At 42.9% G+C, this 18,389-nt stretch overlaps 1 protein-coding gene across 3 annotated transcripts in view; it reads right to left on the bottom strand.

The window, feature by feature from the left end:
• Positions 1–5,305: 5,305 nt before the first annotated feature.
• SAG (S-antigen visual arrestin) overlaps positions 5,306–18,389 on the bottom strand; it is a 30,364-nt gene continuing 17,280 nt past the window's right edge. For 2 of the 3 annotated variants that reach the window (XM_072640545.1, XM_072640544.1), the window contains exons 13-15: positions 17,325–17,348; positions 11,972–12,027; positions 5,306–5,978 (exon numbers count right to left, since the gene is read on the bottom strand). In XM_072640545.1, coding sequence (XP_072496646.1) covers positions 5,929–5,978; positions 11,972–12,027; positions 17,325–17,348 — 130 coding nt within the window. In that variant the 3' untranslated portion in view covers positions 5,306–5,928. Of the gene's footprint in view, positions 5,979–7,150; positions 7,161–11,971; positions 12,028–17,324; positions 17,349–18,389 lie in introns of all 3 variants that reach the window. The other variant, XM_072640546.1, reaches the window with a different exon arrangement.

Genomic DNA, 18,389 nt, shown 5'->3' with positions numbered 1-18,389 from the left:
CAATCACCTTCCTCCTTCCAGACCTGATACTTTTGCTAATGTAGCCTGAGTTAGTTCTTCTCCGCTACAGCCTCCTCTGACACCTTATAGGGATGTGGAGGTGAACTCTGCTTCTCAAAGGTTGGGTCAACAGAAAAGCTCTGGCAAGTCCCACTTCAATGTGAAGACTGCAGATTAGGACCCACCTCTGAAAGATCTGCTAGCTTATTCCTCCCCACTCTTGCTGGATTTCTTCCTGGGCAGGATTTTAAAAATGCAAGTTGAATCATAGAGGGCTAAGGGACTTTGAAAATCCATCCATCCATCCATTCATCCACCCATCCATCCATCTATCTATCCATCCACCCATCCATCCATCCATCTATCCATCCACCCATCCATCCATCCATCCATCCATCCATCCATCCATCCATCCATCCATCCATTATTTGCCATACACTAGTGGAGGTTATCAAATCCTTCTGGGAAATGAGAATCAGTGGAAAACTTTAGCAAAATGTCCTGGAAATTTCCTCTCCTTTCCTCTTCTTAAACATATTAAATGTGACAGGCTAGATGCTGGGGACACAGAGACAAGAGCAAAGCAGCTCCTGCTCTGAAGAAGCTTATAGTCCTCTGGGAAAGGATCTGGCCAAGAACAAGGCCAGCTAGGGAATGGGGGTTGGGAGGACAAAGGAGGGATCCTGATGAAATTCCCTGGACAGGCACTCAACTTGGGAACTTGAGCTTGGCTGAAAAGTATTTTGATAATTGTTTCAATATAATCAGTTTCCTCTCTAGTCCTATTATTTATTTTGTTCATAAAACAATATTAGAAACATTAAATAAAATGCTGTTGAAAATATTTTTCTGAGAAGGACTTTATCAGTCTGCCAAAAGGTTCCTTAACACAAAAAAGGCCAAGATCGCTCATGTAGGGAGATTGGAAGGAAGAGAGATGACTTTCTTTGAGAGAGATCAGGGAAAGCTTCATGGAAGACTAGCCTTTGAGATAAGGCTTGAAGGAACAGAAGGATTCCCAAGGGAAGAGAAGAGGATGGAAGGTGGGATGGTGTGACCAAGTCCTGCTTAACCACAAAAGCCTGGGAGTTTCTGTAAATGCACAGGGACTAGAGAGGGCATGAAGAGTCCAGCAGGGCTAAAATGGAGGGGTGGGGTGGGTGCAGCAGTTTTGTGGCATGAAGTTGGAGAGGTAGATGGGAGCCAGACTCATCCTGGTGTTAAATGCCAGCCTGACTTTGCATTTTGTCCTAGAGAGAATAGGGAGACACAGGGAAGTGGCATTAACTCCTTAGCACCCGGCCATCATTGGTGTCACATCTGTGGCTGCTGCGGAAACATTCACCCTGGAGCCAAATATGATTTGTATCCTCAGGGTTAACATAGTGTATGACATGTGGTAAATGCTTAAGTGCTCTTTCATTAATTAATTATCAACCAGTCCATCAAGCCCTAGCCAGAGCTGGGCCTTAGGGAGATTACTTTGGCAGCTGTGTGAAAGATGGATGGGAGACAGAGGAGAAGCTGTCAAATTCCAAAGTCATTACTCCTGCCCAGGCAAGAAGTGGGGAGTGATTGATCTAACTACCTGTCTACTCTTCTTATCTGATTGATTTCTTCATAATTAAAGTTTAACTTGGGTTGTACAGAGCACGCATGGCTTGATTACTTGTTCAACTTAGCAATGGTGTTTTGGTAAGATGTTGAAAACCTGGGATGGGTTGGGGGAGGGGAGTGTCTTCCTTTTTTCCTCCTCCATTCCTCTCAAAGTCAACTACAAGTCATGTCATCATCTTGATATCATGGTCCTCTTTGAGAAAGAAGGATAAACACAACAACACAAACTCCATGGTATCTTCCCACTCAGTCTCCAATTCAACTCTCCTGTGTGACAAGTAGTATTCCCCCCACCCACCCACCCCACCTGGTCTCTAGAGTCTCAAAGGGGGTGTAGAGAACTGTTCCCACAAGGATCATGGGCTCAGTCGATCCGATTAGCACTTACCTTTGCTTAATTGTGTTTCCTTTCCTAAGCAAGTGATGAAACATCAGCCTTGAGGTGGGTGTGTCCAGTTTGGAATTGCCTTCCTGAGTTAAAAAGGTCCTTTCTGGGTATGAAGAGTGAAGCTGATTGGCGTCGGAAGCTTCTACGTAGGACAGGACAGCTACTGACAAAAGGATTGGTTCAAGCCTAACTTTTTTTTACCAGTAGACATGTAATGAGAATTGTTTGGACAATGCAGAGTCAAGGCGAAATGTGAAATGCCTCATTAGCCATCATATCTCTTACTTTTTGTTCCTTTTTTTGTATGCTTTCTGTTTCAATGAGTTATAAATTATGGAATCCTGTTTTAAGTTTGTTGTGGTCAAATGCAGGTTTTTGAATGTTCTGTGTCGAGCATTGCCTCTATGTGTAGGAAATATAGTTGTCCCTTCCATTTTGAAACTCTGCATTGGGATTTCGATATAGTATAGGTTAGCATAAGAAATTAAATGGTAATCTTTTGGGAGTTTTGCAGAAGCTGCCAACAACATGTGAAGGCCAGCAGATGACAGGAAAGGTTTAGAAACTCAAAAATGCATAAAATATATGTATAGTATTATGTAATATCAACCCAAATTTTACAATAAGGTACTGTAAATGCCCCATAAAAGAAAAAGGAACAATTCAGATTGACTGGGATGGGTCAAGCGAACACCAGGGACTGGGTCATGTGAGAAAAGTCCAGGGGCTGTTCCTACATGTATGTCCCAATACCATTGCACTTAGAGTTAGTGTGACCTCTTTCTCCCCTCCCAGACTGGGTGTTTTTGTGAGAGAGTATATGCCCTGGTTTGTGGAAAGATGCTTTGTAACCATTATTCTTCATGTTAATTAATTAATTATTAATTAATATTAGTAATACCAACATAAATCAATTATTAATATTAATGAATAGTATTATTAACATTAATTATCAATTAAGTATTAATATTAAGTCATAGTATTATTTCTTGGCCCTTTGAGTAAATGCCTCTGCTAAAAAATTTGACAAGATGTGGTGTTATATGCCTGTAATCCCTGCTGCTAGATCACTTGGGCTACAGTAGGGCTAAAGCTAATTGAGTGAGTCCATATAGCCTCCAGGAGTTGGCAGAGTCCCCAGGCTGCATAAGAAGGGGCACTCTGGTCTAGGTTGGAAACTGAGCAAGTCAAGGCTTTCCACGCCCATCAGGAGGGGAATAGGTACTGTGAGCACTTTTAGCCTGAGTGAGACCCAATCTCAAAACACCTCACTCACTGTGTTGACTGGCTGTTAATCCAAGGTGTGTTTACCTGTTGCCAAAGAAGACCATGCTATCAGAGAAATAATGACATGACTTGCACTTGACTTTGTTTTGAGTGAGGGAGGGCTGTGCAGGTCACCAGCCTCACTTCTCCTCCAGAGCCATCTGAATCCAGTGACCAGATATTCATCAGGATGAGGCAATTATGGTTAAGGGACTTGTCCAAGGTCACACAGCTAGTGAGTATCAAGTGCCTGAAGGGAGATTTGACCTCAGGTCCTCCTGATTCCTGCACTAGTGCTCTATCCACTGCACCACCTAGCTGCCCCTACTGGCTGTTAATAATTGTGAAAGAGAAGCACACTAGAGGGGGCTCATGAGTTAACGTTTAGGAGAATGACTACATAAGACCATCTAGTCAAACCCCCCTTGTTTTACAGATGAGAAAACTGAAGTTCAGGTAAAGTGACTTCCTGAGGCAGGTTGTAAGCCTCAGAAGCAGCATTTAAACCTGGGTCCTCTGACTACAGTCAGGGCTTATTCAGGCTTATCCAGGCCTGTCGTCAGAGGAATAGAGGCTTTCCATCTTTAGATTCACCAAGGTGGGGAAGAGGAGAGAAAGACTCTAGGGAAGGAAGCTGATGATGAAGAAGGGTGGGAGCTGGGAGGAAGGAAGTGAGCCCAGAAAAGAGAAGAGAAGGGTGAGGACAGGGCTGGGAGGAAGAGGGCATTTTCAGTTCAGTGTGGTCCCAGCAGGCCTCTGGTTGTTTACTGCATTTGAGACCAGCTGGAGCATCTCTAATCGGCTTATCCAATGGATTCTCCTTGTGCTGATCCAGCAGGGTCATGGAATGTCCCAGCTGCCAGGACCAGAGAGGTCATGGGAGTCCAATCCTTTTAGAACATGGGCCTCTTGAAGGCAGTTTTCTCCTTTCTTTGTATCCCCATGGCTTGGCACAGGGCCTGGTAGTAGTGGGCTTAAATGCTTGGTCCTCTGCTAATTCATAGGCGTGACCTTTGTAAAATGACCCATTCCCTGAATTCAGAGCAGGAAAGATGGGATTGTTCACCACTGAAAACAGGGTGGGGGTGGGTTTCAAGGTCTAGGATTCCACAGATGGATGTGAATGTAGACACTGTTAATCCAAGTTGTTTTTTTTTAAATCTAGAGTTGACCCAGACACTCATCACCAAGGCCTTCATAAAATTAAGATGCTCTTCCCACGCTTTGGTGGAAATGCCTGGTCTTGGAATCAGGAAGCCTGGACCCTCCCACCATCCCAGGGCAAGCCAGCACTCTCTTCTCTACCCAGGCTGTGGGTAGAGAAGGCTGTGAATGGCAGGTCAGATCCTCAGGGACCAAAGAGGATCTTCACTGAGAGTTTATTCCACCAAAGAAATCACAGACCACATACCCAAAAGCCTCAGTGACAAAGGGGCAAAACACTGGTCTTCAACAGGGGTGTCTTGGGAGACAGACCACTGGGCTTGGAGCTATGAAGCCTGACCCCAGGCATGGAACCTTGGTTTCCTCATCTGGACTCATTGACTGATCCTATTAACTCAGGAGTCTTGGAGAGTTGCCTGGGACACCAAGACATCACATGGTCATCCTGGTTCAGAGGTAGGACTAGAACCCAAGTTTTCATGACTCTGAGGTCAGGTCTCTCAACACTGTATCCCATCATTTTGGGACCTGGATTAAAATTCCATTATTACCTGAGTAATCTTGGGCAAGTTACTTCCTCTCCCTAGGCCTCAGTTTCCTCATCTGTAGAATGAAGGGTTTGGCTTCTAAGATCCCTTCCTGCTCTAAAGTTATGATCCTATGACCTCAAAAGTCTTTTTACCTGCTAATCTATGGTCTCGGTTTCTCCCTTCCTCATCAGATCTAATGATGGTTCAACCTGCAGCTGGCTTTCGTCCCTGTATCTTGCCTCATGATGGCTGCTCAGCCAGTCTAAGATGTCTCATGTTTTGCAGCAGTTCCAACAGCCCAGGCCCTCTCCAGGTGGTCAACATGACACAAATTCACTGGTTTTTTAGCTACTACTCAAACTTTATTTATTTGAGCAATGGGGAAGGGGAAAGCCCACAACACTGTTAACTACTTCTGTCGCTTCTCTTGGCTCTTCTGCTTTCTGTGCTGACTTGGGTGACAGTGTGGCACCAGAGAAGGGTCTGGAGTCAGACGCCTTGATGACTTTGGGCAAACCACTCAACTTGATATTACCAAATTCCTTGGGTTTCTTGGTTTGTTTGTTTGTTTCATGGTGTTTATGTTCACTGAGCTTTCTTGATAATATGCAAATCTCCTCCTCTCAAATTAGCACAGGCTGAGCCCTCTAAGTGGTTTAATCTATAAACTGGCTTAGTTTACCTAGAGAGCCTATTTAAGGAGGTTTGTCTCCTAAAGGTATGGACGAGATTATGACTCAACTTGACTAAATTGGTTTCACTTCTATGACATTAAGGAAAGACGGGGTCTTAGCTCTTCCTCTAAAATGAGGGGCTTGGACTACGCGACCTTTAAGGTCCCTTGAAGATCTAGAGCTACGGTCCTCTGAACGATATTCTCTGCAGCAACACCATCCAGTCTTCATTCCATTCAGTCATCAGTAGCTAGGGCCTCTTTTTTTTCTTCATTATCAGGTACATCTTTCAGATTTTGACGAGCAAACTCCTCAAAGACCAAATCTTCACCCATTGAGCTGAAATGAAAGACAGACAAACATCTGGATCATTACACAATTTTTGAAGTGATGGCCCAGGTCTTGTATGGTCACTGTCCTCCATGTAGCACCCCAACCTTCTTCTGGCTCAGCATTCTTTACTTCCTAGACGTCTTTGGCAGTCTGGTGACCGCTATGTATAATTTTTCTAAAAATCACACTTGACGGAAGTGTTAAATTTTAGTTAGAGGTTAGTGCAAAAAAAAAAAAAGATGTAATTTTTTCCCATATGCGTTCAGAGACCCCCCAACCCCCTGCCCCAGAAATCTGTGGCTTCTCCTACCTTGGGGATATAAGCACTAACATTGCTTCCCCCAGCATGCCCTCTCGTGTCACTTTTCTCAGTGTTTTGATTTTTAAAATGTTCTTGAATTTGAATGAAAAAAAGAGAAATCTCTCTTTTCCTCAGTGCTAGGTCTATTGTGAGTGCTTTGACATTTGTTCTTGAAAAGAACAAATCAGAAGAGAGGATGGATGGCTGGGCAATCCCTATAGAACATGGAGGAAACTTAGTGATCCATGGGACACATACACACACACGCACGCACGCACACACGCACACACACACAAGCTAGAACTGGAGGAGAATGGAGTAGGTGATGGAGGTGTGTGTGAGCACGGGTTGGGCATTGCCATCCATCCTGCCGCTGCTCCCTTAGGGATTCTGCACCTTTTCTTCTGCCCTCACATTGAACTTTCTTCTCTTTGTTGTCTCTTCCATGTAAAGTATGGGTTTCCCAAGAGAAAGGACTGTCTCAGGTTGCTCTGTTTGCCTCAGTCCCAGTGCTGAGAACATCAAAAGCCCCTAAAAAGGTCTTTTTCATGAATTTCTTCACTCTTTCATTCCAATAAAAACCTGGGCTGGACTGCAAGAGGTCCTGGGGGCCATCTAGCTCAACCTGGACTGAACCAGCATCTCTTCTATGAGATACTCAACAAGGGGCTTGTGGACCCTTTGTAAGGGGCCACTTACTACTTCCCCTGGAAGCTCTCCCTAATTTAGGCAGTTCCCATGGCTAGGATACCCAGTGGAAACGTCCTTCCATGGCTCCTGGTCTTGCTTTCTGGGGCCAGGCAGAACAGAGCTAACCCCTCCCTCCTTCCTTGGACAACCTGTCAGGACCCCAGAGGACAGGGTGAAAGGGTCTTACCTCTCCTTGGCTGTCATCCGAGAGCAGGAAAATGAGAGAAGGAAGTCATTAGTGAGTGGTAGGAATGCATTTTCTTCTTTCTTTCTGACTATCTGTACTATGCTGTCATCTTGTCTGCCCATAAGTTACCTGTGGGTTGGACTGACCAGGCTCCCTGTCCCTGCTTTCCCTTGTGACAAAGGAAAACGAGAAAGCAAAGCCAACTAATTCAGAAACCCCATTTAATGACTTAAGGCAGGCACTGTCCCTGTCACAGGAAGGTTGGAGTCATTTCTTGGGGAACAAGGGTACAGCCCTTTCAAACAACCTTGTGGCAAGAGGAGTAAGAGGAATGGGGTCCCCTTCTTCCAGCCTCCCTGACTTTTCTTACCTCGAAGGCTTTTCTGCCTCCTTACCTTTAAAGATTTGAAAAATTTTTATTTTTTATTGATTTTTAATGATCATTAATAAGCACAAACATTTCTATGTAGAAAAAAATCAGAAGGAAGAATTGAAACACGATGGGGAGCTTTGGTTATAGACAGTTTGCTTTAACTCTGCCTTCCTCTCTCCTTGGTCCATTAGTGAATCTCCCATGTGTAACCCGCTGCCTCTAATGCTCCTTCCTAGTCTCGACCCCTTAGGATAGAATCTGTACATCTCAAAAGTTGTAAGGCCACAGTCTCCACAGGGTTGCTCAAACTGCACTGCAGTGAAGGGACCTCACTAGGTCCAAATTCTTCATTTTACAGAAGAAATCGAGGCCTTGAGATATTAAGGGACTTGCTCAGAATCACACAGCTGGTAAGTGTTGGAGGCAGAATTTAAACTCAGGTCCTGACTCCAAGCACAGCCCTCTATCCACTGAAGGCATTTCTCACCCTACAACTCAGCTCCCAGTGCCTATGGAAGGAGGTGCCTTTGAAACATCATTCTAACTAACATTACTCCCAAATTGTTACCCCTACTTGGACCTTTATTTCTTTCGTTGCTCCCCAAACATTTGGCCCAGTGTTTATACAAAGTAGGTGTTCAGTTAATGCCTCATAAACTAAAGCATCCGTTTTAGATTATTTATACTGACTGGGCATTTTAAGAGGCTGCATGCTAATAAGTCCAAAAGTATGTGAAGATTGGTTTTAATAGAATTTGTTTTCATTTTCACACACTTTATAATGAATAACTCTCAGTATACATCTGAGAGACGCTGTTGGAGACACCATGAAATTCGTGTTGACGTGTGTTTGAAACATCTGTATTATTTGCTCGTTATTTATGACTATGTCTTGAAAACACACAGTAATAAAACACTTTTGTGGATGCCCACAGCGTTATTTACTTGGCTTACATCACAGCGTTCTCTCTGCCTGTTCACCCTGTTCAACTTTCATCCATGTCTTCTCAAGTTCACCAGAAGGAGTCCACCCAATGCACTGGAGTGCTTCTATGGATTCTCCTACCATCATAAAGATGCCAATGGAGCAACTAGTTGTTGGTGATGCAAGTGAAATTTGGCAACCATGACAAGTGTGTAACAACAATATTTTTTGCATGATGGATTTGGGAAAAGCCCCATGTGGTTGAACTGAACCACTGATGGAGAGCCAGAGTTTCATGAATGGACCAAAGGCCAAATCCAGGACTCTGGGCCTACCTCCAGTTTATGAAGGCCTTATTTGGAAGGTTTGGAAGGCTTCTGGCTATCCCATGTTTAGAGATGGTATGTAGATGATATAAGAAATGAATCAAAAACAGATTAATGGCATTCTCTCCCCCTAAAACATATGACCACAAAAAATGCATTTGGCAATGCATCTAGTGGGTGAGAATGGAGACAAAATTGTTTTTAAAAGTTTGAGCCATTTTACAAATTCCAAAGCAACTATGGGTGGTCTATTCATTATTAAATGCAAATTCCTATATTAGGGTACCAGGGAGGCTGAGAAACGACTTAGAAAGCCATGGGAAAGCCAAAAGCTACTTGTTAAGTTGGCTTTCCTTCAAACATACTTTTACTGACCTTGTAAATGCTATTTGTATTGTGTAGGCTGGGGGGTGGAACTTAACCTTTTCTGTGATGTGGACCCCTTGCATAGCCAGATGAAGCTTATGGACTTTTTCTCAGAATTATGTTTTAAATGCAGAAAATAAAACACATAGGATTGCAAAGTAACCAATTATACTGAAATAGAGTTGTCAAAAAGTTTTAAAAGTTCCCAGATGAGAGAGAAAGAGACAGAGAGAGGGAGAGAGAGAGAAAGGGAGAGAGAGGGAGAGAGAGGAGGGAGGAAGAGGGAGAGAAGGAAAGAAGGAAGAAAGAAAGAAAGGAAGGAAGGAAGAAAAAGAGGAGGGAGAAAGGGAAGGAGGGAGAGAAGGTGAGAGGAAAGGGAGAAAGACAGATAGGGAAGAAGGAAAGAGGGAGGGGGGGAGGGAGAAAGAGCAGAGAACTGTCTGTTATATAGACCATTCCTAGCATTTGGAGAATCAAACCCTGTCTTTTCTAAGTGGCATCTCAATCTTAATAATGGAATTCTGCCAGCTGGGAGGAAACAACTCAGATGGACTCTTTCACACCTTGACGGCACTAAGAAGGGTCCTTTCTGGGTGGCTTCTGACTTTCTTTTCCCAACAGGATCCTTCTCTGTGTAACTGACAGCCACACACAAAAGCTAACATTTTACATTGGCCCTTAAAGAATGTTTCATTACTAGAAATGAACAGATAATGATAATCACGATTATAATTATTCTCATTTTTGTCACATTTATGAATGAAAAAACTATCCACCAAAAACATCTTTTAGAAACGAGGCCTCTCTTAGATTTCTGCACCTACATAAAGAATAATTGTATTTGCTCAGCTAAGAAAGATGGGGAAGAAATGGTCTCCATGAAGGGGAAATATTTTAATATTTCCATGTGAGAACCAGGAGAGTAAGTGCGGCAGCTCTGACTCCAAAACCACGGTTAACGGAAAGGCCGTGTGTGGCAAAGGGAGGAAACAACTAGCCTTGGACTCAGAGAACCTGGACTTAAACCCTGCTCTGATGTGGACACATTCTACAATCATTTCTTCAACAAACATTTACAAAGTGTCTACTGTAGGGCAGGCATTATAAATACAAAAGGGAAAAACTCCCTGGCGATTTATTTTATGTCTTGGTACAGGGAAAAGAGTGCTGGATTTCTAATCTAAAAACCTGGGTTCAAATTCTGGCTCTTCTTCCTAACTATGTGGCCTTGGCACGGCAGATTACTGCATCTCTCTGGAATTCAGCCCCTCTCCAGTAAAATGAGAGTTCAGCCTAGTTAACCTCTGGATGCAGTTCTAGGTCAACAGGTCTTCATTTCCTCATCTGCAAAAGGGGGATGATTACTACTCATGCTACTTACTGGAGTTTCTAGAAGACTTAAAATGTCCTTGACACATGTGAGATTTGGGGAAAGAACCTTGTTCTTTCTTGAATTCATTTTCTGAAACAGGATCGAGGACTAGAACTGTAAGGGATCTCAGCACGCAGAGAGAAGGAAACAAGTTCGGAGGAGCAAGCACCTGCTATGATCATGCTGGTCACAACCTAAGCCTTCGTCTCCACACCTCTAGAGGTGAGGCCTTCCCCTGTTCTGTCCCTCAGGCACTGACCTCCTGAGTTCCAGGGAGGGCGTTCTTTACACTGGTGAATCACAGGTCCCTTCAGATAGTGCAGAACAAACACACGCTCTGTCTCTGTCTCTGTCTCTCTGTCTTCCCCATATATACACACACAATTCATATACATTTATCTAAATATACATATACACACAAAATATTATACATATATACACACTCCCCACATAGGCACAATTTTTGTTGTTGTTGTGTTCTTCCTTCGTTTTCGAAGAAGGCCATGACATCAGAGAAATGATGACATGACTTGCACTTGACTTTGTTTTGAGTGAGGGAGTGTTGTGTGAAGTCATCAACCTCACTTTCTCCTCCTGAGCCATCTGGACCCAGTGACCTGGGCCATCTCCAGTCATCCTGATGAATATTTGGTCACTGGATCCAGATGACTCTGGAGAAGTCAGGCTGGTGACCTTGCACAGCCCTCCCTCACTCAAAAGAAAGTCAAGTGCAAGTCATGTCATCATTTCTCTGATGGCATGGTCTTCTTTGAAAATGAAGGACGAACACAAAGTATGAGTAGATCGAGCTGCCTGAGTACTCAACTCATCTTCTCCCTTCTGTCTCCCTCTCCCCTTCCTTCTCCTCTCCAAAGGAAGGTAAATAGGCACCATATGTGTGTGTGTGTGTGTGTGTGTATACATACATGTATGTATTAGGGTACTATAAGTCACACATTTCAATTTCAGTTATAACTTTTCTCTCATAACAAAACTAGAGAGCTTTAAAACTTTAGCACTGGAAGAAATTTTGGAGACCATTTAATCCAGTTCTTTCATTGTACAGATTAGGAGACCAAGGCACAGAGAGGGGAAGGAACTAGCCCAAGGTAACATAGCTTGGAGGGCTCCTATACCTTATTTAGTGCTCTTTCCATCTGAGGCACATTGTGTAGGAGAGGAGGGTTCAGAATCACTAACAATGAAGCCCAACTTTAGTGCTGGAAATCTAGGGCCCTATACCTCACACTTGCTATTAAATTGTTTTGTGGCCAAGGATCTCTGCCCACAAAGCAAAGCTAACATCTATTCTCATTTTGGGGGATGTCTTGAGGATTCCTTTAGATGTAGAGAATTTCTGCACATTTGGCCATTTTCCTCTTAGAAGAGGAAGCACATTAAGAGCAAATAATCACAAAGAATGAAAAATCAGGGTCACCAGAAACATGGAGCAACTCACCTGAGTCTGTAGGCTGGGGGTGCATGAGGCGGAATGGTAAGTCAGTGCACACTTCACTGTAAGAAAAGGAGAAGATTGGAGTAAACACGCAGACATGGAAAGGAACTTAACAGACCTAAATCTCTGTCACACGAAGTTCACTCAGAATGAAGGTTAAATAAAAATTGGGCAAGACATTAACACAAGAAATCAGTCAATGGAGAGGACAGAGCCAAGATGGCAGAGTAGAAAGATGCACATACTCTAGCTCTTCCCCCACAGCTCATAAAATACCTGTAAAAAATGACTCTCAACAAATTCTAGAGCAGCAAAAGCTACAGAACAACAGAGTGAAAGAGATTTCAAGCCAAAGGTAACCTGTAAGGCTGGCAGGAAAGGTCTATAGCCTGAGATGCAGAGCCCAGACCTGGCCACATGGCACTGGGAGGAACAGGACTGGAACAGGCCTCTGGGGCAGAACTCCCAGCAGCAGTGAAGGGTCTCAGATCCCTCAACTCACAAGCACCAAAGAAAGCTTCAAAGGTCAGTGAGAGGGCTTTCCTAACTGGGTGAGAGGGGAGCAGGGTCCCCTCCAGGAAGTACAATGCATACTGTCAGAAGAAGTCAAGGTTTCTGCATCCAGTACATCCAAAATGAATATCCAGTTGTCTCAGACCATGGAAGAACTTAAAAAGGAAGTCAAAAGCTTGTTAAAGGAGACCCAAAAAAATGCTGATGAAAATAACACCTTTAAAAATAGGCTAACTCAATTGGAAAAAGAGGTCCAAAAAGCCAATGAGGACAAGAAGGCTTTAAAAAGCAGAATTAGTCAAATGGAAAAGGAGTTTCAAAAGCTCACTGAAGAAAATAGTTCTTTAAAAATGAGAGTGGAGGAGATGGAAGCTAATAACTTTATGAGAAACCAAGAAATTACAAAACAAAACTCAAAGAATGAAAAAATAGAAGTTAATGTGAAATATCTCATTGAAGAAACAACTGACCTGGAAAATAGATCCAGGAGAGACAATTTAAAAATTATGGGACTACTTGAAAGCCATGATCAAAAAAAAGAGCCTAGACATCATCTGTCATGAAATTATCAAGGAAAACTGCCCTGATATTCTAGAACCAGAGGGCAAAATAAATATTGGAAGAATCCACTGATCACCTCCTGAAAGAGACCCAAAAAGAGAAACTCCTAGGAATATTGTAGCCAAATTTCAGAGTTCCCAGGTCAAGGAGAAAATATTGCAAGCAGCTAGAAAGAAACAATTTGAGTATTATGGAAATACAATCAGGATAACATAGGATCTGGTAGCTTCTACATTAAGGCACTGAAGGGCTTGGAATAGGATATTCCAGAAGTCAAAGGAACTGGGATTAAAACCAAGAATCACCTACTCAGAAAAACTGAGTATAATACTTCAGGGGAAAATATGGTCATTCAATGATATAGAGGACTTTCAAGCAATCTTGATGAAAAGACGAGAGCTGAATAGAAAATTTGACTTTCAAACACAAGAATCAAGAGAGGCATGAAAAGGTAAACAGGAAAGAAAAATCATAAAGGACTTTCTAAAGCTGAACTGTTTACATTCCTACATGGAAAGATAATATTTGTAACTCTTGAGACTTTTCTCAGTATTTGGGTAGGTGGAGGGATTACACATACACACACACACACACACACACACACACATATAGACAGAGAGCACAGATTGAGTTGAATCAGAAGGGATGATATCTATAAAAAATAAAATTAAGGGGTGAGAGAGGAATATATTGGGAGGAGAAAAGGAATGGGACAAATTATCACTCATAGAAGAGATAAGAAAAATATTTTTCAATGGAGGAGAAAAGGGAGGAGGTGAGAGGGGAAAAGTGAAACTTGCTCTCTTCACATATGGCTTAAGGAGGGAATAACATGCTCACTCAATTTGGTATGAAAATCTATCTTACACTACAGGAAAGTAGGGGAGAAGGGGGCAAGTGGGGTGAGGGGGATGATAAAAGGGAGGGCAAATGGGAGAAGGGAGCAATTACAAGTAAACACTTTGGGGAAAGGACAAGGTCAAATGAGAGAATAGAATACATGGAGGATGGGGTAGGATGGAGGGAAATATAGTTAGTCTTACACAACATGACTATTATGGAAGTCTTGTGCAAAACGACACATATATAGCCTGTATTGAATTGCTAGCCTTCTCAGTGGGGATGGGTGGGGAGGGAGGAAGGGCAAGAAGTTGGAATTCAAAGTATTAGAAACAAATGTTGAGAATTGTTATTGCATATAACTGGGAAATAAGAAATACAAGTAATGGGGTATAAAAATCTATCTTGCCCTACAAGAAAAGAGAGAAGATGGGGATAAGGGAAGGATGGGGTGTGACAGAAGGAGGGCACATTGAGGGAAGGGGTAATCAGAATGCAAGGTGTTATGGGGTGGGGGGAGGGAAAAATTGGGGGAGGAGAGAAATGGGGAGAAAAATTGGAACTCAAAATTTTGTGGAAATGAATGTCAAAATCTAAAAATAAATAAATAAAACTAAACAAACAAACAAACAAAAGAAATCTGTCAGTGGTCAAGTTCAAATTTTTCACGAAAGCCTTTGGCCTGCAGTGGAGCCAAGGGGCTGTGCTCTCTTAGGTTGTGGATGGTTCTGGTCATCGGCCTCATCAACATGGTGAAAAGTGGTGAAATCTTTGTGGGATAGGAGTCCTCTTTTTTTCTCTTAAACTAATCTGGCTATGGCATAGAAACATAACGTAATATTACTTCACTCTAGGGAACAGGGAAGGGGAAAATTTTAGAGAAACACAGGAGGATGTGGATAAAGTGACAGTGAGTTAAGAAAGCAGGATCAGATGATAATGGAGATGCTAATGGAACACAAAACCTGGGTCAAATCAAAAGGATAACATTGGGACTCTAGTCCAGTTTTGTAACCCTAGTTCAATTAGCCCCTCTCACAGAGATTTTGCATATTGTTTCTGTGTTTTTAAGAGACAGTGAGAACAGAATCTTGGGGTACTATACTTTAGGTGTCATGGCTGGAGACAAACTGAGGCACAGAGGGAAAGGATTAAATAAACTTCCAAGAGACTGAGTAACTATCAAGGAGAAAGTCTGAGGAGACACTGTGAGAACATGAATAGAATTTTAAAGAGAATCACCCTTCTGAGAGAACATTTTTTTCTAGAGTTGAGGAAGAATTAGTGGCAGCATTGGTGGGAGTATTCTATTCCACATCTCTCCTATAGATGGGTAACTCAAACTGTCGACTTTCTTCACCATAATTAATTGTAAATAATTGTTTTGTTTTATTATTTGCTACTGTAATAAACTACATGAGCTATAACGCTGACGTTGTTTATGCCTATAAAATGGGGCTTGGGAGTGGGTTTGAATTTGAAAGAGAGAGGAATAAAAGCTTAGGGTAAAAAGTTTCTCTGGTTTATAAATTGGGCAGGGGCTCAGAGCTAATTTATTACTTAGCCAGACTATATTTCTATTTATTTATTAGGTAATGTCAGAACATCTGATTGCCTTAGAACCCAAGGAGAGAATTAAAGAGGAAATGAGCCAGTTGAAGTTGGAAAGAAGTAAGGTTTGATATAATTTTCACCTAGAGTAAGGAAACACAACTCATCCAATCCCATGTAGCCTTGATGTGGAGTGTCATCCTATATAAAATCTGCGGCGTTTGGAGATGTAGTACCTCAGTCTGCTATATTACCAAAGTTAAAGTAGATTTCCTGTCTACCGGCAACTGATCCACTACAAAAGTGGAAAGTGATGGGTTCCACCATGGGCATTGATTTCAGGGAACATGCTTTTTAGGGGCCATTGTTTGGGTGTTTGTTGGAATGTGTTTATTGTGCCAAAATTAAATATATCAATAAAAAATTAGTGATCTGAAAGACTGGTGAACAAGAGTGAATGGGATCTTGTATAAGTACAGACCTATAAAGAGTGTATTATGATAGCCTTGGGTTACTAGTAGAAAGAGGAGTCAGGAAAGAGGGCAGGGAGAAGAGAATGAATGAAGAATAAAGAAAGGATAAAAAGAGGAAAGATGAGAAAGTGATTCTTCTCTGCACTCATGACACACACACACACCCTTTTGTCTTATGATCTCTCTGGTCAAAATGTTGCTGTTTCTTCCAGAGTCATTCTTCTTCTCTAAATGCCTGAGAACTGTTCTCCTTCTCCACACAAAACTCAGTACCTCATATCCCCAGGAACCAAATCCAAAGAGCAAATAAATATTTATTGAATTCCTGCTATCACAAAATGAACTGTGCTAGGCAGAAAATTGGCCCTGGGCACTTTCCTACTCCTAAGTCCTGTCTCATTCATTAATCAATACGCATTTATTAAATACCTACTATGTGCCAGTCTTTGTGCGAGGGGCTGAGGGTACAGGCAAAACCAAAACAGCCCTTACCTGCAAGGAGTCTAATTTAGGGGGTGTAATTTCTAAGATGGGGTCATTAGCTGGAGATTCCATGAGGCTAAGGTGAGATGTAATGGGTACCCAAAGCCTGTAGATGCAACACTATGTATGAAAACTGTAAGACGGCTGGTTTGGCTGGAGCACTCAGGACATGAAGGACAGAAATGGGCAGTGAGACTGGAAAGGCCACTATAGCCAGAGATGAATACCTTTAACAGCCAAACAAAGATGCCCCTTGAGCAGCGGACTGATGTACTTTAGGAATATCAGTCTGGCAGCTATGCCAAGGATGGACTGGAGACCAGAGACACTAGAAGAATGGGGAAGGGGGGACCCATTAGGAGGCAACTGAAATACTCTATGGGAGAAATGATGGGGCTTGAACTAGATGGTTGTTGTGTGAGTGGAAAGAAAAGGACAGACTAGAAACATGACTGAAATAAAATTGACAAGATTTGTGAAGGGACTGGATGTGAGGAGGTCAGGGGACATGGAAAGGGTTAAGGATGACTCCAGTGTTGTGAACCAGGGGAACTGGAAGTTTGGAAGAGGGGAGCATTCGGGGCTGCAAGATGTCTACTCCAGACATGATGACCTGGTGAGCTGGAGATGCTTGGGAGACAAGGAGGGTGAAATGGCCAGTGGGCAGCGAGAATTTAGGAGGGAGACTCGAGCTGAGAGTTATAGATATAGAACTGAAAGTTATCTGCAGAGAGCAGAGCTACATTTATGAAAGTAGCTGAGAAAAAGAGAGAGGGGAGATGCACAGGGGGAGAGAGAGAGAGAGAGAGAGAGAGAGAGAGAGAGAGAGAGAGAGAGAGAGACAGACAGACAGACAGACAGACAGACAGAGAGAGACAGAGAGAGGGCTTATTTTAATAATGTGGATGACAATGGAAGGAAGTGGATCAACTTACCTAGAGGTGAGGTCTCCCAGAAAGCTAGGAAACACATTAAAAAATAGAAAACCGTTAAACACAGAGCTCCACATAATTCAGTTATTAATGACGGTTCTCATCACCATAGCCAAGTTCAGGAATTTTCTCCCGCTAGTTCATCTCAGCTCCATGATCCCACTATCCACTTACAACCTTATTCTCCCAGCTCAAGACGACTGGGTAAGAACTGGAAATCTGTGGTTCAGGAACGCGAAATAACCAGATGAGACCAGAGGATGAGCCTGGTCCTGGGACAGTGGTCTGGATCTGGGGCAGGGGACCCAATCCTGGATCCTGGTTTTGCCTCTTCCTGTCAGTGTGTCCCTGTACTCTTGTCCCAGAAATGGCCTCAGTTTCCTCCTCTGCCAAGTGGGGTGGTCAGACTTGACGGTCCCTAAGGGTCCTTTCCAGCTCAGATCTATGATCTGATGATCAGATTGTCTCTCCAGGGGGCCAGGAGATGGTGTCTGTTTTTGTTGTCTGTCTGTAGAACTCAAATACTAACTATAAACACTAGCCATGTTTTTATATTCATATAGGGAAAAAAACTGGAGAAAGCTTCCCATTTTAAGAAATATTGCTAATGGAAACAATATGTGAATGGAACCTATTTAGAATGAGTGGAAATATTCCTCCCTACTTAGAGTTGTGGGATTTTAGCGCAGGGAAGGAACCTTGAAGTGCAAATATCTTTTACCCAAAGACAGTGCTGTTGGTGACTTGACCACAGTCACCTCGAGACTCAGTGGCTCTGTCTTGTATATCAGTCCTGCCCAACCTTGGCGCAGGGGGGCAGAGCCAGGTCCTGAACCAGGCCTGAGGGCAGCTCCCAAGGCTGGAAGGTTCAGCCTTTGGGTGATGGGAAGTGAACAAGAGCTAGAACTCTGACCAAACCATCCTCTAGAGAGTCGCAAGAGGAGAATTTGATTTTCCACATGTGAGAATTTGTTTGGAACATGAGGTGTCTGGATCCTTCTCCACTTCTCTAAGCAGTTCACCCAGCGAACAACAGACCCGAGACCCGGAGAGCTGAGCTCAATCAGA

Source organism: Notamacropus eugenii, chromosome 2 (genome assembly GCF_028372415.1).
Source record: "Notamacropus eugenii isolate mMacEug1 chromosome 2, mMacEug1.pri_v2, whole genome shotgun sequence".
NCBI classification, from domain to species: domain Eukaryota; kingdom Metazoa; phylum Chordata; class Mammalia; order Diprotodontia; family Macropodidae; genus Notamacropus; species Notamacropus eugenii.
Note: the sequence above shows the minus strand (reverse complement) of the source record. Positions and strands in the feature narration are given on the sequence as shown.